We start from the raw sequence: 23,135 nt of genomic DNA on the forward strand, positions 1-23,135 counted from the left end.
GTGAACTCCAACATTTTAATGTAGAACTGTTTTTTTAATGTAAGTTTAACTTTCTGAGCAATTAACTTTTTACATTACAATGATATTATTTTTTTCTCTTTTTATCTAGGATTCATATCCATGGGTCCCTTATTTTAGTATGGCAGCTATTTTAACTTTTATATTAAGTTTTGGTCTAGGACCAGGTAAGTAGCCAATATGGTAAATCTGTTGAGAGAACAGCTGTGAGAGACGGATTGATGTAAATGTCAGCTTGAATCAGTAACTAATATGTTTAATAGAACATACTAATACAGCTAATACTAATACGATATTTAAAATATAAGTCCTGATTTAGCAGTTTTTGGCACTTTTTGTGGTGTAAAACTACTTTAAATGTTGCAAATTTTTTGCATAACTCATAGTTGCTCAAAAATGTTGAGACTTTTAACAGTTTTACGCCCGTCTTGGCCAGCTTTGCCAACATTTTGAAAATTAGGCACCAGAAGCGTGCGTAGCTCAGCTCACAGATCATCAAGACTGGTTTGCAAAATGCCAGTCTTAATAAATCAGGGCTGATTCATCGAAAATTTTACACCAGAACTCTGGCGTAAAAAGCTGCAAAATTTTGGCTCAACTCAACTCAAATTTTGAGACTTTTGGAGGGACTAGAGTAAGATTTATGGTGAAGCGCCCAAGGAGGTGCTTGCTACTTTCTACCTCACCTGATTCATTAAAAGGGATGCACAAAGGGTTATGTCACCAGGTTATTGCTCCCCCATCTGAGAGCAGCATAATGTAGGGGCAGAGACCCTAATTCCAGGGATGTGTCACTTACTAGGCTGCTTGCTGTTATTTTGATAAAATCAGTGTTTTATCTGCTGCAGATCTAGCAGTTATCTGAATACTGAGCTCTGTATAACCCCCACCCAGGGCCGTATTTGGCGTTCATGCTTCCCTAGGCACTTTAAGTGCTCATGCCCCCTACTGGTAAGTCAGACTGAGGGTATGCGCACACAACATCTTTTTCAGGCGATTCTGTTCTGTAACCAGTTTCAAAAACTGCTAAATAAGTGTAAAAACAACTTACTGTGCATATGTTCAGTCTTTTGGGTTTCTTTTAACCTGTTCAGGCTTCTAAAGACAACAAGCTGTTAAAAGAAATGAGCGGTCTATACTTCAGTATATTGAATATAATTTAAATTTAAAAAAAAGGCGGCCAAGAGACGTTGGAAAAAAACGACAGAAAAGAAGAAAAAAAAGTAGTTTCAGTACAAATGTCGCCGGCATATCCTAAAGTGTCTTCAGTCTGGATAACTCTTTGGCTTTGCAGACATCTAAAGACATCATGTGCACATACCCTTTACATAGTTGTTAAGGCACCCGTACACATTAGATTGAAAATGGCCCAACCAACCGAAACTGATGGATTCGACTGACACTCTAAGGCCGGTGCGATATGCGAATGACCCTTGGCTCCTGCTCTGCTGCGAGGGGGAGCCGAGTTTTATGCTATTGTGCTGCGATTCTCTAGCATGAGAGGATCGCAGCACAGCTGCGGAGGAGATCGAGAAAGTAATTTCTCCATCTCCTTCGTGGTCTGGCTCGCCGTATATCGGACTGCACTGAGCTGACATCCGAGTGCAGTCCAATGTTTAGAAAGGAATAAGTCCAGCGCTATAAGTCCATAAAAAATCCATTCTTCATTTATTTCATAGCTTCAAACAGTATAAAATCTATTCACAGCCCATACATTAAAAACATACGCGTTTCGACGCAAAGCAGTGCGTCTTAATCATTGACCAGTCCGATGTTTCACTCGCACCCATAGACTTGTATGGGTATGAGTGAATCGAGTCTCACTGCAAATCGCAGCATGCTGAGATTGTTATCTCATGCCGAATCGGCATGAGAAAATAATCGCTGATCTGAGCAGCCCCATGGGCCACTGGGCCGAGTGCTATGGGATGATTTATTGTATAACACTGTGATCTTTTTGTTCTCTAAAAGACAAGCCGCCACCACGTTAACAATGGTAAGGAGATACTGTGAGTTGTTATTACCATCAACCATCATCAGATTATGGACCATACAGGAACCACAGCACTGAAAAGTCAGCAGTGCTATTAAACATTTAAAGAGAAACTTAACTTTTGAGAGATATCTTATATATTTTAGGCCCATTAATTTTAAGCAGCTTGGTGCAGTTCTGGGTCCTGAGACCCCCACCGATTGCTCAACAGACCTTTTAGAAGTGCGCAGCTCAGGAGACAGGACTATGATTTTTTACTGCATCTGCGCTGTGCTGCGTATACTCTTCTGTCTCCTAAGATGCGCATTTCAAACTTGTCTTTGGAGCGATTGATGGTGGTTTCAGGACTGCGTCCACCACCGATCTGCTCAGATCTTTAATGGGCCTAAAACATAAAGAATTGCCCAAAAATGTAGTTACTCTTTAAGGTGCATTTACACTGAGGTTGATAATCGTAAGTCAATTATCAATGCACGAGACTGTCAATCTCTTGATGCACGAGAAAAACGTTTGTGAGGATAAATGATTTTTATGCTTGCTTAAATATCATCATTCATTGCAGAACATCATCATGTGGGAATGTGCTGCCAAGCACAACGCTATTCTTAAGCACATAGGATGATCATGTTACCGATCGTTCTGCGCACATGAAAGTGCTAATCTAAACAGGCTATTAAACAACTGCCGGTCGGCTTCATATTGCAAATCGGCGGTTATTTAAATGCGGAAATTGACCAATGTTAATGCACCCTTACATGAAGGTACCTTCTAGGTGACATCTTCTCTAATTGAAGTCTGTCTCTTTCGTTTTTCTTTATTTGGTCCTGGTACCAGGATGACTTTTCAGGACTTGCCTTTTCTCCGGTTTTCTTCAGCACAACCTGACAAATAACAGTGTCATTATAAAGCTCCTGAATAAAAATAACCACCCATGCTGTGCTCTAAATAATCTCTATGTTATGTCCATGAATAAACAATCGCTCCTCACTGTGCTCCCTGCACAAAAAAATTACCCCTACATTCTATCTCTTATGTTACACAGTGTCCACACTATCCCCTCCTATAAAATAATTAAACCATGCTGTCTCCCCTTTTATACTATAATCACCACCATACTTTGACCCTGGTGATCTACAACCATCACACTGTCCTTCCTCGTAAGTTATATCCATCACACCTTCATTTTTTATGAACTATGACCTCCAAATTGTCCCCCCATGCTGATTCCCCTCTTGCCTCCACTCAATACTGAGCCTCCTCTTCACACTGTGCTTTCCATGCTGCCTCTTTTCCATACTGACCCCCCATACTGCCCCATCCTCATAAAGAGCCTCTCAATATGCTCCATCTTCACACAGAGCCTACATACTGCCCCATTGATATACTGAGCCCTCTGTACTGTTCCATTTCCACACTAAGTCCCTTATACTTCCCCATCTCTATTGAGAGCCCTTCTATACTGTCCCATTCCCACACCAAGAACCTAACACTGCCCCTTTTCTATACTGAGGCCCCTATACTGCACTACCTTAATATTGAGCTCCCTTAAGCTGCCCCATCTCCGTTCAGAGCCCCCCATACTGCCACATCTCCATACTGAGCCTACCTATACTGCCTGATTTCCATATTAAATCACAATTCATACTGCCCCATCTCCATCCAGAGTTCACTTATACTGCCCCATTTCCATATTAAGTCCCCAATACTGCCCCATCTTAATACAGAGCCCCCTTTACTGCTCCATATCCCTACTGACCCCCCTATACTGCCCCATCTCATTATACAGCCCCTAAACTTCCACATCTCCATACAGAGCCCTCTATATTGCCCCATCTCCATACAGAGCCCCCATACACTGCCCCATCTCCAAACTGGGCCCCCTATATTGCACCATCTCCATACTGAGCCCCCTCTATACTGCCCCATCTCCACACGGAGCCCCCTATACTACTCCATCTCTATTTAGAGCCCCTCCATTCTGCCCCATTTCCATAGAGACATCCTTATACTGCCCTATCTCCACACAGTATCCCCCATTACAGCCCCATCTCCATAATGAAACCCCCTTTACTGCCCTGTCTTCATAAAGAGCCTCCTCAACTCCAGCTATACTGCCCCATATCCATACTGAGACCACCTCCCTCATGCTGGCCCCTCACCTCCATCAATAATAAGCCCATATTTTCAGCTCTATGGGTGCTTACCATTTCCCATCTTCCGCTCTCGCATTGTCCAGTCTTCTGTGGCACTCTGATGATTTGTGCAGCGTGATGAGATGTTTTCATTGTGCTGCATATCCGGCAGGGAGTTGACCCCCAAAGTCCCAATGTTCACATCTTTATTTGCATTTGTGTCTTTACAGATACAAATGAATGCCAGGAACTTCTGACCCTGCCTCCCTCCCTTGGCAAAGAAGCTCATTAGGCAGAGGAGGAGGGAAATATTAAGATTTTTTTTTTTACTTTTGGCAAGCCAGTGCCGCCACCCCATGCACTGGATCTCCAGTACCTAGTGGAAAATACAGCCCCGATCCTGCTGATAAAACTGTGATTTTATCAAAGCTACACTAAGCAACCCAATAAGTGATACATCCCTGGAATCAGGGTCTCTGCTCTCAGATTAGTTGTCAAAAATCTGATGACAGATTATTTTTAATGAATTAGGAGCCTTGCACTCCACCCCGCCGCCTCATCAGGACCATCGGGAAAAGACCCCGATTCATCATTGCCTTTGCACCTGTTTTTTTGTCTAGTTTTGTGTGTTTTGTGCTTTTTTTTGTTTGTACCCAATTCGTTATTCTATTTGTGCCTTTTTTAAATCTATTTTAAATGTGCTTGTCTATTATTTTTTTGTTTTCTGCTTTGTCTGGAAAGTTTAATGATTCCAGATGTTTTTGCCTGATTCATCAACTGCTTATTTTTTAAAAATTCACAAATTTAGCGCAACTACACTCCAGTACCACACTGGAGTGATTTTATGCACGTTTTTCAAAAAGCTAAATTTTTGCAAAATGTTGACAAATATTGGTCAAAAAGTTGCAAAAATGATTAATGACAGGAAAAGAGCCAATTTTTCAATTGAACTCATGAACTACGTGCGCCATTTTGATGAATTTGGCGCAATAAACGTAATAATACCACAAAACAAAAAGAGAAAAGAGACTTAAGAAAAACGCAAATGATGTATTGGTGCCAAAGTGTAAAAACGTGTCAAATATCAGTTTAGAAAAGTACAATCAGAAAAGTGACAAATCATCATGCAACTGATTGTTCGTGTGAATATACAGCTAACTAAGATGAAACATGAATCATTATGGATAGGAGACACCAATACTAGAGATTGTGTGAACATGGTAAAGGGGAAAAGGTATTGACATCAAAGTAAGAAAAAAAAGAAAACTAGGGACCTGGGAAAGAAACTGAGATTTTTAGAAGTTATTTCGAATTGGGAATCATCTATGTCAGCTAATATGTAGACAAGCTGCACTTGTCATCTAAAGGCAAAAGTAGCCAAGAAGGATAAGTTCTACTCAGGAGCGGACACAGACAGATGAGGGCCCTGTGTAAGAACAATATATAGGCCCTTTGCAGTCTAATAGCTCATTATAATGAAAAATTCTACCTGCTTTGGAGATAGAAGTGCCCCCTTATCTCTTGGGGCCCTGTGCGGCTGCACAGTTTGCATTACTGGTATGTCCACCTCTGGTTCTACTTCTGTTCCAAGCGTCCGTTTAACGCATTAAGCTGAGGTTCACATCACATTTGCCTCTATGTATGGCACACATGCTAGAATAGTCTCCCAACATGTCCATCAAACATACAGTACAGACCAAAGGTTTGGACACACCTTCTCATTTAAAGATTTTTCTGTATTTTCTTGACTATGAAAATTGTACAGTCACACTGAATGCATCAAAACTATGAATTAACACATGTGGAATTATATACTTAACAAAAAAGTGTGAAACAACTGAAAATATGTCTTATATTCTAGGTTCTTCAAAGTAGCCACCTTTTGCTTTGATGACTGCTCTGCACACTCTTGGCATTCTCTTGATGAGCTTCAAGAGGTAGTCACCGGAAATGGTTTTCACTTCACAGGTGTGCCCTGTCAGGTTTAATAAGTGGGATTTCTTGTCTTATAAATGGGGTTGGAACCATCAGTTGTGTTGTGCAGAAGTCAGGTGGAAACACAGCTGATAGTCCTACTGAATAGACTGTTAGAATTTGTGTTATGGCAAGTAAAAAGCAGCTAAGTAAAGAAAAACGAGTGCCCATCATTACTTTAAGAAATGAAGGTCAGTCAGTCCGAAAAATTGGGAAAACTTTGAAAGTGTCCCCAAGTGCAGTTACAAAAACCATCAAGCGCTACAAAGAAACTGGCTCACATGAGGACCGCTCCAGGAAAGGAAGACCAAGATTCACCTCTGCTTCTGAGGATAAGTTTATCCGAGTCACCAGCCTCAGAAATCGCAGGTTAACAGCAGCTCAGATTAGAGACCAGGTCAATGCCACACAGAGTTCTAGCAGCAGACACATCTCTTCAACAACTGTTAAGAGGAGACTTTGTGCAGCAGGCCTTCATGGTAAAATAGCTGCTAGGAAACCAATGCTAAGGACAGGCAGCAAGCAGAAGAGACTTGTTTGGGCTAAAGAACACCACGAATGGACATTAGAACAATGGAAATCTGTGCTTTGGTCTGATGAGTTCAAATTTGAGATCTTTGGTTCCAACCACCGTGTCTTTGTGCGACGCAGAAAAGGTGAACGGATGGACTCTACATGCCTGGTTCCCACCGTGAAGCATGGAGGAGGAGGTGTGATGGTGTGGGGGTGCTTTGCTGGTGACACTGTTGGGGATTTATTCAAAATTTAAGGCATACTGAACCAGCATGGTTACCACAGCATCTTGCAGAGGCATGCTATTCCATCCGGTTTGCGTTTAGTTGGACCATCATTTATTTTTCAACAGGATAATTACCCTAACACACCTCCAGGCTGTGTAAGGGCTATTTGACCAAGAAGGAGAGTGATGGGGTGCTACGTCAGATGACCTGGCCTCCACAGTCACCAGACCTGAACCCAATCGAGATTGTTTGGGGTGAGCTGGACCGCAGAGTGAAGGCAAAAGGGCCAACAAGTGCTAAGCATCTCTGGGAACTCCTTCAGGATTGTTGGAAGACCATTTCCGGTGACTACCTCTTGAAGCTCATCAAGAGAATGCCAAGAGTGTGCAAAGCAGTCATCAAAGCAAAAGGTGGCTACTTTGAAGAACGTAGAATATAAGACATATTTTCAGTTGTTTCACACTTTTTTGTTAAGTATTAGTGATGAGCGAGTATGTTCTGTTAACCCTTTCGCCGAGTATGCTCGGGCGAGCACCGAGTAGTTACAGCTGCTCGGTGTTATGTTTGAATCACTCCCGTGTGCATGATTTGCGACTGTTTGACAGTTTTAATACATGTGAGGAATGTGTAAGAAACAGACATTCCTCACATGTATTAAAACTATCAAACAGTCGCAAATCATGCACACAGGAGTGATTCAAACATAACACTGAGCAGCTGTAACTACTCGGTGCTCGCCCGAGCATACTCGGCGAAAGGGTTAACAGAACATACTCGCTCATCACTATTAAATATATAATTCCACATGTGTTAATTCATAGTTTTGATGCCTTCAGTGTGAATGTACAATTTTCATAGTCATGAAAATACAGAAAAATCTTTAAATGAGAAGGTGTGTCCAAACTTTTGGTCTGTACTGTATCTGTAGGCTATCATTACCAGATATATGGCAAAATAGTTTCTTTTTGCCATATATTTGTTTGGTATAACTTACCTTCAGTTGTATTAAAAACCACAGTCAAGTTGTCAATACAACTGTATAAAAAATGGGCACTATGCAGCTTACAATTTACAAAGGTAGTCAATAGTGATGAGCGAGCACTAAAATGCTCGGGTACTCGTTGCTTGGGTCGAGCAAATTGGAATACTCGGGTGCTCGACCCGAGCAACGAGCCCAATGTAAGTCTATGGGAAACTCGAGCATTTTTCAGGCGGCTCCCCGTGGCGGTCTGCACAGGGCCTAAAAATTGCCCAAATCGATGGGAACAGTGCTCAAATGACATGGGAACAGCATGGGGAAGACCCCTGGAAGCATTTCTGACTCCAAGGTCACTTCTGTCAACAACGTTGTCAGAGGTATTACGCCACTTTTACAGACTCACAATAAAACATATAAAAATGAAACCAAAATGGATTTTCCTGGGAAATATGTTAAGGAACATCCTTTCCAGGGTAATGACGTGTATATAAAGCAAAATAAATAATCAAAAACAAAAATACTCCTCCACACCTTGGGCTATGTTCACACGTAGCGTTTTTGATGCGTTTTTTCACTTTTGTACTGCTTTCACCCATGATAAAAGCATTCACCAGGAAATGTCATTTTAACATTTTACAACCTTATCTGGCCATGTGGTGTGTGAGATATCATCAGACACATCGTGTTTCATTTATGAAGGAGGGACTCTGAAAGTCACAAAGCCTATTTTTATAGGGCCATCAGGCGACCTTTACTATTCTTAAAGGGCCAGCAGTCGGTCCTCACTATTCTTAGAGAGCCATCAGCCGGCTATGTTTTATTGTTCCCATTACTAAAGAGTGGGTCTCCTATACTGTTATTGCATATGCAGTGAGTGGCAGGGCTGCCCAAAATTTGGACGCACCCCAATACCACTTTGAAAATTTGGACGCACCCCAATACCCCTTTGAAGAGACTTAGAGGAGGGCCTCCTGAAAACAATGTTCCCATTATTAGGAAGTGGGTCTCCAATTGTGTTTGCCTATGCAGTGAATGCAAGGGTTGCCAAAAATTTGGAGGCACTCCAATGCCCATTGGAAGAGACGTGGAGGTCAGAGGGCCTCCTTAAAACAATGTTCCCATTATTAGGAAGTGGGTCTCCCATTGTGTTTGCCTATGCAGTGAATGCAAGGGCTGCCAAAAATTGGAAGGCACTCCAATGTCCCTTGGAATAGACATGGAGGAGGGCCTCATAAAAAAATGTTCCCATTAGAAAGGAGCGGGTCTCCTATACTTGTAATGCCCATGCACTAAGTGTATGGGCTGACAAACATTTACCCCTGGGGGGTATACATGAACATACTGTATAAAAAAAATTTTTACGGGCATCATAAACACCCTTTAAAAAAATTATGTGGGTGTTGCATCACGAACCACGGTCACCCTGGTGATATGGTGATGGAGGATGAGGAGAAGGAGGAGGACAAGAGCAAATAGACAAAATCAGGAAGCGTATGCCCATGTGTGGGTGTGAAGAGATTCATGGGAATGCACCTCCCAAAAAAAGACACTGGATTTGAGTTTATGTTATGCTGCTATCATTCGGTGGTGTTGAGAAGTCTGGCCCAATCCAGCCCTTGTTCATTTTTTATAAGAGTCAGCCTGTCAGTATTTTCAGTTGACAGACGGATGCACTTATCAGTTATAATTCCACCAGCGGCACTAAAAACCCACTCTAATAAAACGCTGGTGACAAGGCAGGCCAGGACCTCCAAGGCATAGAGAGCCTGTTCATTCCACGTTTCCAGCTTGGATACCCATTAATTATAAGGTACAGATGAATCACGGAGGACGTTGGTAAGGTCGGCAAGGTACTCCCTCAGCATCTTCCCAAACTTTGCACTCCTTGTGAGAGTACCCCGCGCCTCAGGGCTTGTGCTATGGGTGGGGTTGAGAAAATTCTCCCAGAACTTTTACAGTGTTCCCCTGCCTCTGCTGGATTGAAGCTGTGTCTCTCTCGCCTGTACTCATTGGTTGTCCAACGAAGTGTGACCTCTGCCGCCAGCATTTTCAGATGGGAATTTTTTTAATAGTTCCGCAGCAAGGGCCTTCTGATACAGCCCCATTTTTGTAGACCTGTCTGCCTCAGGAATAAGAGATCTAAAGTTCTCCTTGTAGCGTGGGTCTAGAAGTGTCACCAACCAGTAATGACTGTCACCCAAAATTTTGAGAAAGCGAGGGTAATGGGAATGGCAGCGTAACATAAACTCAGCCATGCGTGCCAGACTACTAACAGGCAAGACTTCCGTGTCCTCACCAAGAGGATGACTGACCATGCTCTCCTCCTCCTCCTCCTCTCTGTCCTCTGGCCATCCACGCTGAACAGACGGTATGAAAGCTGTGCAGGTAGTACCGTCTATAGCGTATGAAACTAGCTCCTGTTCTTCCTCCTCCTCTTCCTCATTGTCACCCAATCCACGTTGGGATGAAATGAGGCTGGGCTGTCTGTAATCACCCTGTATGGTTCCTTGCTCAATCTCATTGTGCTCTGCCTACAATGCATCCTCTTTAATTGTGAGCAGAGAGCATTTCAGAAGACAGAGAAGTGGGATGGTGACGCTAATTATGGCGTCATCACCGCTCACCATCTTGGTGGAGTCCTTAAAGTTTTGGAGGATGGTACATATGTCTGACATCCATGTCCACTCCTGAGGCCTTATGTGTGGAGTCTGAACTGAATACCGACGGCCTTGTTGATGCTGGTACAACAACTGCCCTCTTCTGCTCACAAATCCTTCCCAACATCTGCAGTGTAGAGTTCCAATGCGTCGGGACATCACACACCAGTCTGTGAATCTGCAAACGCTGCTGAAACACGGCAAGGGCGGCGGAAGCTGTAGGTGACTTTCTAAAATGGGCACACAGGCGGCGTACTTTAACAAGCAGATCTGGCAGCTCTGGGTAGGATTTGAGAAACCACTGAACCACGAGGTTAAGCACATGGGCCAGGCATGGTATGTGTGTGAGCTCGCCTCAGAGCCGCCACCAGGCTCCGGCCATTGTCACACACGACCATGCCTGGCTGTAGGTTCAGCGGTGTGAGCCACAGATCTGCCTGCTCTTTCAGAGCTGTCCACAACTCTTCAGTATTGTGCGGTTTGTCACCTAAGCATATTAGCTTCAGCACAGCCTGTTGCCGCTTGGCCAAGGCAGTGCTGCAGTGCTTCCAGCTTGTGACTGATGTGGTCATTTCGGAGATGGAGGCTGAAAAGAAGGAGGAGGCTGAGGAGGATGAGGTGCAGGAGCTGTAGACTGTGGGGGCAACCCTGATTGACCTAGGGCCCGCAGTCCTTGGTGTCGGGAGGACGTGTTCTGTCCCAATGTCCGACTGGGTCCCGTTTTCCACTATGTTAACCCAGTGTGCTATCGGCAAGATGTACCGTTCCTGCCCATAAGCACTTGTCCACGTGTCCGTGGTTAGGTGGAGTTTCCGGTAACTGCGTAGTTGAGAGCACGGCTAATGTTTTGGGACTCGTGCTTGTGTAATGCGGGGACGGCACACCGGGAAAAATAGTGGCAGCTGGGGACTAAGTACCGAGGGACAGCCGCCACCATCAGAAAGCTTCCGTCTCCACGAGCCTAAAAGGCAACATTTCGAGCGCAAGCAGTCGTGAAATGTGGGAATTTAGTAGTGTTGCCTGTGGGGAGTTGGCTGCGTATTTGTGCTTGCGTTCCAAGGACTGGGGTATGGACAACTGAACACTGCGCTGGGACAAGGACGTGGACGTGCTTCCTGATGCTGCTACTTGAGAGTGTGCAACGACAGTTGCAGGGCAGGAGGCATCTTCGCATGCACCATAGACAGGGAATTGGCTTGCATGCATAACAGCGGAAGAAGCAATGGTGCCACCCGCAGACACTGTTCCTGGACCCTGGGGTTCGGCCCACAAAGTCGGGTGCTTTGCTGCAATGTGCCTGATCATGCTGGTGGTGGTCAGGCTAGTCGTTTTGCCACCCCTGCTGATGCTGGCCTGGCAGGTGGTGCAAATAGCCTTTTTGGGGAGTCTTTAAAAAACAACCAGACTCAGGAAGACCTAACAGTTGTACTGGCAACTTCCTTCGTGTTGGTGTTATGGGGAACTGTTGCCTGCGGCCATCACACTGCTTCTTCCTGCCTGTTGGGGTGCTCTGCCTCCCTCACCCTGTGTGCTGCTGTCCTCGCTCTGCATGTCCTCCTGCCAGGTTGGGTCAGTTACTGTATCATCCACCACCTCGTCTTCCACTTCCGCACCCTCGACCTCCTCCTGACTTTCTGGCAATTGTGTCTCATCATCGTCCACCTCTTGTGACACTTTCCCACCGTCGCCTTCGTGTGACCGTGGCTGCTCAAATATTTGGGCATCGCTACATGCGATCTCCTCTTGCCCCGCTTCAAGTGGACCAGGCGAGAGTCCCGAATCTATAAATGGAAAAGTGAACAGCTCTTCAGAGTGTCCAAGTGTGGGATTAGTTGTCTCCGGGCACTCGGCATGGTGGCAGGAAGGAGGATCAGGGTGAGGAATATGCGGTCCAGACTCACGGCTACTGAGACTTGACCGTGTGGAAAACAGGGTGGTGGTGGTGGTGGCTAAGTGACTGGAAGCATTATCCGCTATTCAACCAACAACCTTTTGACACTGCTCTGGGTTCAATAGTGGTGTGTTGTGGTCCCCTAGGAATTGGAACAGGAAGGTCGGGCGAGAAGATGTGGGTGTTTGTTGTGGCACAATTTCAGCTTGCCCACGGCCTTGGCCTCGGCCTCTGCATGAACCATCACCATCACGTCCAGTTCTCCATCCCTTGCCATGCGCCTTGCCCATTTTAAATGGAGGACAATATCTTCCACGCTCACTACAAATGGCTGAATTTGGAACGAAGTTATATTTAATCCGTGTGATGGATTTAAATACCTGGCCTGCAGGTAACTATTTTGAACAGCAAACCGGTGTCAAAAACTTTGCTGACACACTGAAAAAAAATTTGAATGGAGGCCAAAAATGGCAGTATTTTCAGCTCAATTACATGTGATCCGTGTGACGGACAAACCACAGTTTTAAATAGCTGGATTTTTAGCGCTGTAATATGGAAAAGACCTGGCTGTATTCTGCAGTGCCAACAAGCAAATGGCGCAGAAAAATAGTGTTCTCTGGATTGCTTTTTAAGCAAATAATGAGGATTAAGATCCCCAAAAAATGTTCCTGGCCCCTGGCCCCTGAGACCTGGGCCTTTGTCTAGAAATATCTAACAGCAGCGGAAGGCAGAACTGGAATGGAGCCTCTTGTGCTATATTCACTGCAGTCTGCTATATACATTGCCTGCCTATACACCCTGTCTGTCTGATATCTCTGCAGATGGATTAGTCCTCAGAAGGACTGTTTGTTGAGATGTATATAGGTAATGTACTTCTTTTCTCCCTACACTACCTAATACACAACCAAATCTCTCCCTAGCTCAGCAGCACCTCTCCCTACACTGCCTGATTGCGGAGTAGACTGATGAGCACAGCGGCGCCAGGTCTGATATAGACCTGATGACGCTGTGCGGCCAGCCAATCACTGTAATGCCACAACCACCATGGCTGCGGCATTACAATGAGTGGCAGGCAATCCCTGCATGTTGATTGGCGCTTTAAAGAGCGCAAACCATGCAGGGAGGGGACCCGAGCATCCGCCCGAGCATCTCACAAGTACTCGGCGAGCTCCGAGCATCTCGAGTACTGAGATGCTCGGGCGAGTACCGAGTTCTTGGGAGTATGCTCACTCATCACTAGTAGTTAATGGAAAATGTATGCACCTGTATTAGCATAATGGCTTAAATGGTCCTGACTCCTGACAAACATAATGCCAGAAAATAAAGCATTAGCCTTACAATGACCCGCATCCTGCTATTAGATCTTTTAGCAGATTTAAAGAGGTTGGCCACATCACATTATCACTATTAATAACAGGTGTGTTTGGGGAGATGATTCTGTGGCTCTTACAAATATATAGGTGAGACAGATTCTCCTCCTGCACTTTTAAGTACAGCCTTCCTCATAGACTTCACAGCTCTCCTGTCCATGCTGCTGGTGGAGGAACATGAGACCAGACTTGTCCATCTGCATCCTCCAAATGAAAAACACATCATATTTTGTAGACAGGATCACTGTGCAATCTGTGAGAAAGGCAGCAATAACAAATGGGGAAGGAGAACCTGAAATATCTAATATATACTGTAAGTAAGTGCCACAAAATCATGTTCTCAACACATTTGTTAGAATAAAGATTAAATGGCCAACCCCCTTTAAGATGTTAAATATTTCTCATTATGGGTATTTTTCTGTTAACAGAAACAATTGTGTTCTTGAATCCCCAGGTGGTGTCACCAATACACTGACTGCAGAACTATTTACCCAGTCAGCACGGACAGGAGCTTACATGATAGGAGGAGCGGTAAACTGGACGAGTTTTTTTGTAATAGGAATGGCTTTCCCATTTATAGTTGTAAGTATTATTTCTGTGTCTCATTATCAACCAAGTCTTATTTATGAATGCATGTACCAAAATACATACACACGCCTTAACATTTAATATCGACATGTAAATCATATACAAATAATAAAAAATGGAAACAACAGTTTAAAAACCTCTCAATTTATTCAGTGCTCAGAAATATACACACTTTTATGCCTTTGCATGTTCTCACTGATGTTTTTAATGATTGTTTGAGGAATGCTCTTCCATGCTGAATGTACTTGGGCTTGCAAATCATCAAAATACTTTGCTGGCAGCTTCTTTGGTTTAGAAAATGTTTACATTTTTTCATCATTTGCATATCATTAACATGTCTATCCATTCTGTGATCCAGGAGTTTAATATATGTTACACTTTTTATACACTATATTTAAAAGTTGACAAACTTTGTAAATACATTTCATTACATACATTGTGCTGATCCTGAGTTACAAGTTGTGTCATAGCTCCGAGCTGCATTAACAATTCAACTATAACTTTTGTTTCAAATAAACTGTCAGCAGAATGTTTGTGTCTGCTTCTAGTTTCTTAATCCTACTCCCTCATGCCCTCTACGTGTCTGAGACATTTGAAAATCTGTATTAACTGAAGACAGATTTTACCCTGAATTATCAGATTAAGCTTAAGTGCACACGTAGCATTTTTTGTGTTTTCGCGGCTGCGTAAACACAGCGAAAACGCTTGGTAATGGGTCTGCCAGCTATTGCAATGGTAATGCTGATGTGCCGTGCACATGATGTGGAAATTTCCGCTCATGATTACCATTGCGGAAAAGAACACCACCCATTGACTTTAATTGAACCACAGCAAATCCGCAGGTATAATATTTATACCTGCGGATTTGCTTGCTGCGTTTCAATTAAAGCCAATGTGCGGTGAAACGCTGCGGGTGGTCCCAGGTCGGCAGAGGAGGAGTACTATTCCCCTCATCCGACCGCCGCTCCCGCTGATAACAGCGAGAGTGGCATGGCTGAGAGGAGCAGTAGTCTCCTCAGCCGAGCCGGGTAGCATGTGGTGTAGAAAAAAAAACAAAACAATATTCTCACCTGTCCGGCGATGTCCCCCAGCGATGTCATCCTCCCTGCGCTCGCTCCCAGCAGTGTATTGCGCTGCCAGGACCTGGGGTCACGTAACGGTCAAGTGAGCTCTCAGCTGAAGATCAGCTGAGAGCTCACGCGACCTCACTTTACGGCACCAGTGCTGCGTAGGAACATTCTGAAGAATGTTTCCACCAGTACTGGTGCTGAGGTCACCAGGGCTGATCAGCTGATCTTCAGCTGATGAACCCCAGTGACGTCACTCCTGCAGCAGCATGTACACTGACAGGAATGATTTTACACTCCTGTCAGTATACATTGCTGTCTTCTACAGCAGTGACATCAGTGATTGATGATGTCACTGCTGTAGAAGTGACACGGATTGCCGTGGGACAATCGTGACGGAATCATGGACTACATCATGACAGCGGACAGGTGAGTGATATGATTGTGTTTTTATTTTACTTTTTTTTTTTTTTTTTTTTTACAGATCGAGGGATTCAGGGAGAGAACAATAAACAATTTTTTTAAAACCGTGTGTTTTGTAATTCATTAAAATACTTTATTCTGGCCGTGTATTTATTGAAAAAACGTTGTAAATTTTACTACGCAGTTAGTAATGGGGGCGTCTTATAGACGCCCTCCATTACTAACCTGGGCTTCATGTCAGCTACCAATACAAGGCTGACGTGAACCCCAACCCCATTACCCCACTCACCACCGCTACAGAGCAGTAGGAAGAATGGAGGCTAAGCTCCAGATTTGGCTCCACTTATGGATGCGCCATTTCTGGGACAGCTGAGGGGTGATATTATTAGCCACAGAGGGGGCTAGTATTCATGGTCCCTTCCCTGGCTATTAATATCAGCCCGCAGCTGTCTGTTTAGCCTTTTCTGGTTTGATTTTATAGGGGGACCCTACGTCAATTTTTTATGGGGTCCCTCTGTAATCTAGCCAGTAAAGGCTAAACAAACAGCTGTGGGTTGATATTAATAGCCAGGGAACATTGTTTGCTAATTGCCCCTTCCCCGGCTACTAATATCAGCCCCCAGTGGTCGGCTTTCCCTCTGCTGGGTATAAAAATGACGCCGGACCCCATGCCATTTTTTAAAAAAAAAATTTTTGGTTCTGTGCTTACGATCCGGAACGTAGCAGTGCTTTGGACGTATATTTTTGCTGTGTTCAAAACGTTGCATTCTAATGAACGCAGTTAAATCTACATGTGTTCACTGAACCATACAAATTTATCGCATTCAATATTTTCTTGTGGTCAAATTTCTGTTGCGAAGACTAGCGACTCCGCAAGAGAACTTGACATGCTGCGGTCCTGACAGACACGCTGCATGTCAGTGTCCACAGCCTCTGATGCACACATAGTGGACATGGGATTTCTATGCTGTAACATCTGGATGCTGCAGGTTTGACCCTGTATAAAGACGCAGCGTCAAACCTGCAGCGGCTCCTGATCGTGGCCACGTACCCAAACTCACCCGCAGCATGTCAATTTCTGTAGCGGACATGCTAGTCTCTGCTGCATATTTTGACCGATTGAAGTGTCATTATATGCGGTGGATTCACATGTACAGACAACAAAAGTGCGGCATTAGAAAACTGCGTTTTGGATGCAGCAAAAATATGCTGCGTCCAAAGCGCTGCTGAGTGCTGATCGGGGGGACATAGCGGGTAACGAAACAGCTGTGAGCTGTTAATAATAGCCAGGGACCATGTTAATGGAACCATCCTAGGCTAATAATAGCAGCTCTCAGCTGCCCCAGAAATTACATGAATAGAAATGCTAATGAAGATTGGGTGAATGGGATTAGCTGACACTTAGCTCTTTTGTTTGGTGATGACAAGGTATCAACCAGACCCTTTCATCACCAAACATAATTAAAGTAAAGTAAAGAGTTAAATAAACACACACACAGTAAACACTTTATTTGAAATACAACAGACACATTCTGTAATCATTTAAATTAACCAATATACTCACCCCAGTTCTGACGGTAATCCAAGGGTTAAAGCAATGTCCCACCAAAAAGCTTTATTTAGCTCCAAAAAGCAGTCATTCATGTACAAAAACGCTGAAAAAAAAACGCATCAAAAACGCTGCAAAATCACACGTTTTTTTCCGCAGCGTTTTTCCTGCCAAGAAGATGCAGAAAAGCTGCAGAAATTTCTGCTTCAAATCCTGAACGTGCGCACATAGCCTAAAGGGGGGTTGTCCAGGACTGTTTAATTTTTCTTCTTATAGGCCTAAGAACTTAGAGTCAGGCAGTTGCTAACTACCTGCCTGTTGTGCCTAACACTGATCTTTGTCGGCTCAGAGCTTTAACGGCCCGCTCTAGCTGGCAATTCTGCAGCTTCCTGTACTGTCAGGTCAGCAGAACAGCTCCTTCTCTTCCCCTTTGCTGTGTTGTCGGGGCGTTATTGCTGATGTCATGCTAATTGACATCTGGCTCCTTGCTCTGTAACTGCGGGAGCTGGCTGTCAGCCATAATGACGTCGGCGGTAAGAGAAGAGAATGAACTGCTTTGTTGAAGTGAGTCGTGCACAACAGACAGGTAGTTTCATATGTGTGAATGCACCCGGAGGATAAAATCAGGGTAGAATAAAAAGAAGCATGTTTCTCTGATAAAATATTTTATAGCAAAATTTCTTATTTCACTTCTGCTATTTATTTATTAATGAAAAAAATGTAAATGATAGTTACCCTTTAAAGTTCTGTAAACTGAAACCCCTTACCACCTGGGCGAATTTTGCTTTTTGACTCCCCTTCTTCAAAGAACCATAACCAAAATTTTTAAATCATTAAAGGGAATCTGCCACCAGGTTTTTGCTATTTAATCTGAGAGCAGCATGATGTAGGGGAAGAGACCCTGATTCCAGTGATGTGTCTCTTAGTGGTCTGCTTGGTGCAGTTTTGATAAAATCACAGTTTTCTCGTCTTCAGATCTGGCAGTTCTCTGAATGCTGAGCTATGCATTACCTCACCCACACCACTGATTGGTAGCTTTCTGTGTACTGGGAGACACATATAGAAGGATTACATGGTATGAGACACCTAGTCCTGTAGTGATAATCTTCTGCCGATAAAACACTGATTTTATTGAAGCAAAAAGCCAGTAAGTGGCACATGATTGGAATTAGAGTTTCTGCCCCTACATCATGCTACTCTCAGATTAAATAACAAAAACCTGCTGACAGATTCCCTTTAATGGTTAAATTTTTTAGAAATTTGTAAAAAAAAAACAAACAAACAGTGGTTTGTATAATGATTTTCCAAGACAAATAACTTTTTTATTTTTCATGTGTGTGAAGTTTTTTTTTTTTTTATATAATGGCCGTTGTTTTTATTGGTACCATTTTGGGTACATCCTATGCTTTTTATTGCATATTTGGGAAGAGATGCCCTAATTTAAAAATGCCAATTCCGGCGCTTGTTTTTTTTCTTTATGATGTTTATTGTATGTGTAATTCATTTTATATTTTAATACATCAAACTTATACCAAATATGTGTTTTGCATTTTTTTTCGGTTTACTGCAATATTTCAGTATTCCAGTAAATCGTAAAAAAATTGCAAACTGCAATCTGTTGGCCATTAACACACCTGATATAGTATGTATATTACCCCTTTTACGACCTTGAACGTATGAGTACATCCAATGTGGTATCACTGCACTCCCATGTGGGGTCCGGCCCTGAGCCCGCATGTTTTCGGGCATATGACAGCTGATCTGTACAACTGTTATGTGCCCCTATCAACCATGGGTGGAATCACAATCCACCCGCAGCTGTTAACTAGTTAAATGCCGCTGTCAATACTTGACAGCGGCATTTAACACGCGATTACCAGAAGCACGTCACTAATCCCACTCATCGGCGACCATGTCACATGACTGCAGGTCGCCGATGGGTTGGCATGACAACCCTGGGTCTGCAGGAGGCCCCTGCGTTTGTCATTGCCAGGAAGCTATGAGTGCCACCCAGCGGTCGGCGCTCATGGCAAATGAGCATTGTAGCTACACACAGCAGGGCTAAAAACCTGTGTGCCTGTGTATAGCCTGTATGTAGCACAGGCGATCAGAAGATCGCAGCTTCTAGTCTCCCATGGAGACTATTGAAGCATGTGTAAAGTAAAAAAAAAACTGTTTTTAAAAATATAAAAAATAAATAAATAAAAAAAATATAAAAGCCCCATTCAAAATAAAACAATAAAAAAATCAAATATACACATATTTGGTATCGCTGCGTTCAGAATCATGCAATCTTTCAATATATAAGAATAATTAATCCGATCGGTAATCGGCGTAACGAGAAAAAAAAAATCAAAAACACCAGAATTATGTTTTTTTGGTTGTTGCAACATTGAAATAAAATACAATAACGGGCGATGAAAAGATCGTATCTACCCCAAAATGGTATAAAAAAAAAGTCAGCTCGGCACACAAAAAATAACCCTCACCCGACCCCAGATCCCAAAAAATTATTATTTTTTATTTTTTTGCAAACTTTTGATTTTTTTTCACCACTTAAATAAAAAAGAACGTATACATGTTTGGTATCTACGAACAGGTGGTGACCTGGAGAATCATAATGACAGGTCAGTTTTAGCATTTAGTGAACATGGTAAAAAAACAAAAAATTGTGAAATTGCACTTTTTTGCAATTTCACCACATTTTGAATTTTTCTCCCGTTTTCCAGTACAGGATATGGTAAAACCAATGGTGTCATTCAAAAGTACAACTCGTCCCACAAAAAACAAGCCCTCATATTGCCATATTAGCGGAAAAATAAAAAAGTTATGGCTCTGTGAAGAAGAGGAGGAGCAAAAAACGAAAACGCAAAAACCCAAGGTGGTCATAGGTTTAATATATTAATTACTATTTAGGGTAAAAATAATAGGTTATTAAGTGAAATATCACTGCCATTGCTGTTTTGCTGAGGGCAGCATAAAGTAGTGACAGTGATTCAGATTGAAGCAGTCACATATTCCCTAATGGAAATTTGCCCCTGATTCTGCCTTATTCTTCTGGCCAGAGAAGAGTCACGCATATTTATGAGCTGTTACTTCCCGCTCACCCACCATTCATTTTTACTCAAAGATAAAACTTATTAATTAGCGTTGGGAGTCTCCAAAAATGCCTAACAATTAGCAGTCGTATGATTTCTGTTTCTTTTTTTACTTCCAGAATGGATTAAATCAGTATTGTTTCCTGTTCTTCTTTGTGGAGTGCATTGTAATAGCCAACTTCATCTACTTGATTGTACCTGAAACAAAGAACAAATCTTTTCTTGATATTAAAGAAGAGTTCCGGAAACTTAACTATGGACACTCCTATATAAGTTCCCAACAAATGGAAAATAATAGTATTACAGAGGAGGAAACCATGTGACCTTTGTAAATGTACACCTTTTATATTAAGTAATAAAATAGGTTCCATTTGTATGTATTTATAATTCCTATAAATGTGGGATAACCAGTCAGGTTTATGTAACTTATGCAGCTGATAAGACTGGACAACACTTGATAACGTGCAGTAAATAGTAGCACTACTTTTATTATGCAAAACAGAGAGTTTCTCCACTTTTCTGCTCCCTCAGGGGCTCTGCATTTCCAATATAATGACCAAAAACTATTCCAACTAAATTTTCGTTCAAAAAAAACAAACAAAGCTCTTCACCTTCTGAAGCATACCACGTGTCCAAGGAATAGTGTACGACCACATATAGGGTATTACCCAAACTGATTGAAATTGCGTAACAAAGGGTGACGTTTTCTCTACCTCTTGTGAATAAAAAACTAGATCAAAGAATATTTTTTTTATTTTCATTAACCAATGTTTTAAAAATCTATTAAGCACCTAAGGGGTCAAAATTCCAACTACACACCCAGATTAATTTTTCACTCTTCCGGAACTGTAAGACGCTATGTTTTTGCAAATTGAAAATATGCTGCATCAAAAACTCACCAAAAATGCACAGGAACTAAATCTTAGACATGTGCCAGCACAACTTAAAATTTTAAAGGGAACCTGTCATGTCCTTGTCATGCCTTACTGAAACACTAATACCGGGAGAAAATTAACAATATTGTTCTCATGAGACGCCAGCTTTCTGAGATAGAGACATGCAAAGAGCGATTACAGCCATTGCTCACAGCATTGTGAGCAGTATCTGTAACCACTCCCTGGCACTTTGACAGCTTGCTCTACACAGTTGTGCTGCAAGGCGACGTTGCACCCCTCTTTATTGCTTTGTTGTCTGAGATGCCCAATTTTTCAGCAAGTTTATTTTTAAAGGATTTCCAATAAAGATTTGGTGTGTTGAGCTGGTTCCAACTTTAATTTCCTCAATTAGCTTCAGCGCTGTGCAGCAGCGGAGATACTGTGCTCCTCCCAGATTGGAACAGCATCTCAGGGGTGAGCTGAATTTTTTCCTATTAATTTAAACCCCTGTTCCTGCATGACTTATTCCTCTCTTCAACTCCTGACCCAGCTTTTCAACTCCTTCCCCCGCCATAGACTTTTGCAGTGACTTATGACTTGTGCAGAGAAAATTGACCTCCTGTTTTTGCATAGATCTTAGAAGGATTCACCTAGTCAGTTTTTAATCACATGAGGTCATAGACCCAGGGCCGCCATCCGGGCATTACTACATATACTGGTGTATGGGGCCCAATGAGCAGAAGGGCCCCGACTGGGCCCCCCCTCTTCTGCTTACAGGGCCTCAGCTGGTTCAGTTACTGAACGTGCGTTCTGGAACGCACATTCAGTGAAATCTGTTGTCGTGCAGGAAGCTTCCCGCACGGCAATAGTTAACAGCCGATTACAGGCTAGCAGCTGACGTCAGTGCGCACTTCGTCGGCGTATGACGTCACTGTCATGCGCCGGCAACCGTACCTCGGATGATGGGAAAGCAGGGCGCCGCTGGACCGCGGCAAGGTAAGGAGAAACTTTTTTTTTTACTTTTTTGGTAAAGCCGCACTATGGGGGCAGAATAGAGAGACATGGGTGCAGGATGGAGACATGGGGGCAGGATGGAGACATGGGGGCAGGATGGAGACATGGGGGCAGGATGGAGACATTGGGGCAGGATGGATAGAAATGGGGCAGAATAGAGACATATGGGGCAGGATGTAGACATATGGGGCTGGTTGGAGACATGAGAACGGAATGGAGAGACATGGGGGCAGAATGGAGAGAAATGGGGGCAGGATGGAGACAAATGTGGTCAGAATAGAGAGACATGGGGCAGAATGGAGACATTGGGGGCAGAATGGAAAGAAATGAGGGCAGAATGTAAAGACAAATGGTGGCAGAATGGAGACATTGGGGGCATAATGGAGAGACATGGTGACAGGATTGAGACATTGGGGGCAGGATGGAGACATTGGGGGCAGGATGGAGACATTGGGGGCAGGATGGAGACATTGGGGCAAGATGGAGACAAATGGGGGCAGGATGTAGACATGGGGCAGAATGGAGAAAAATGGGGGCAGGATGGAGACATGGGGGCAGAATGGAGAGACATGGGGCAGAATGGAGAAAAATGGGGGCAGGATGGAGAAATGGGGGCGGAATGGAGACATTAGAGGTAGGATGGAGACATAGGGTTTCAGGATGGAGACATGGGGGAAGAATAGAGAAAAATGGGGGCAGAATGGAGAAAAATGGGGGCAGGATGGAGAAAAATGGGGGCAGGATGTGGGACATTATTACTGTAGGGG

The 23,135-nt window shown here is 43.4% G+C and overlaps 1 protein-coding gene across 3 annotated transcripts in view; it reads left to right on the top strand.

Moving 5' to 3' along the window:
* LOC141258197 (solute carrier family 2, facilitated glucose transporter member 11-like) overlaps nucleotides 1-23,135 on the top strand; it is a 311,675-nt gene that overhangs the window by 165,794 nt on the left and 122,746 nt on the right. For all 3 annotated transcript variants that reach the window (XM_073673201.1, XM_073673198.1, XM_073673209.1), the window contains 2 exons: nucleotides 110-185; nucleotides 14,209-14,336. In XM_073673201.1, coding sequence (XP_073529302.1) covers nucleotides 110-185; nucleotides 14,209-14,336 — 204 coding nt within the window. The remainder of the gene's footprint in view (nucleotides 1-109; nucleotides 186-14,208; nucleotides 14,337-23,135) is intronic.

The sequence above is a fragment of the Phyllobates terribilis genome, unplaced genomic scaffold, assembly GCF_046119375.1.
Source record: "Phyllobates terribilis strain yellow unplaced genomic scaffold, ASM4611937v1 Scaffold_1__5_contigs__length_1240528914, whole genome shotgun sequence".
Taxonomy (NCBI): domain Eukaryota; kingdom Metazoa; phylum Chordata; class Amphibia; order Anura; family Dendrobatidae; genus Phyllobates; species Phyllobates terribilis.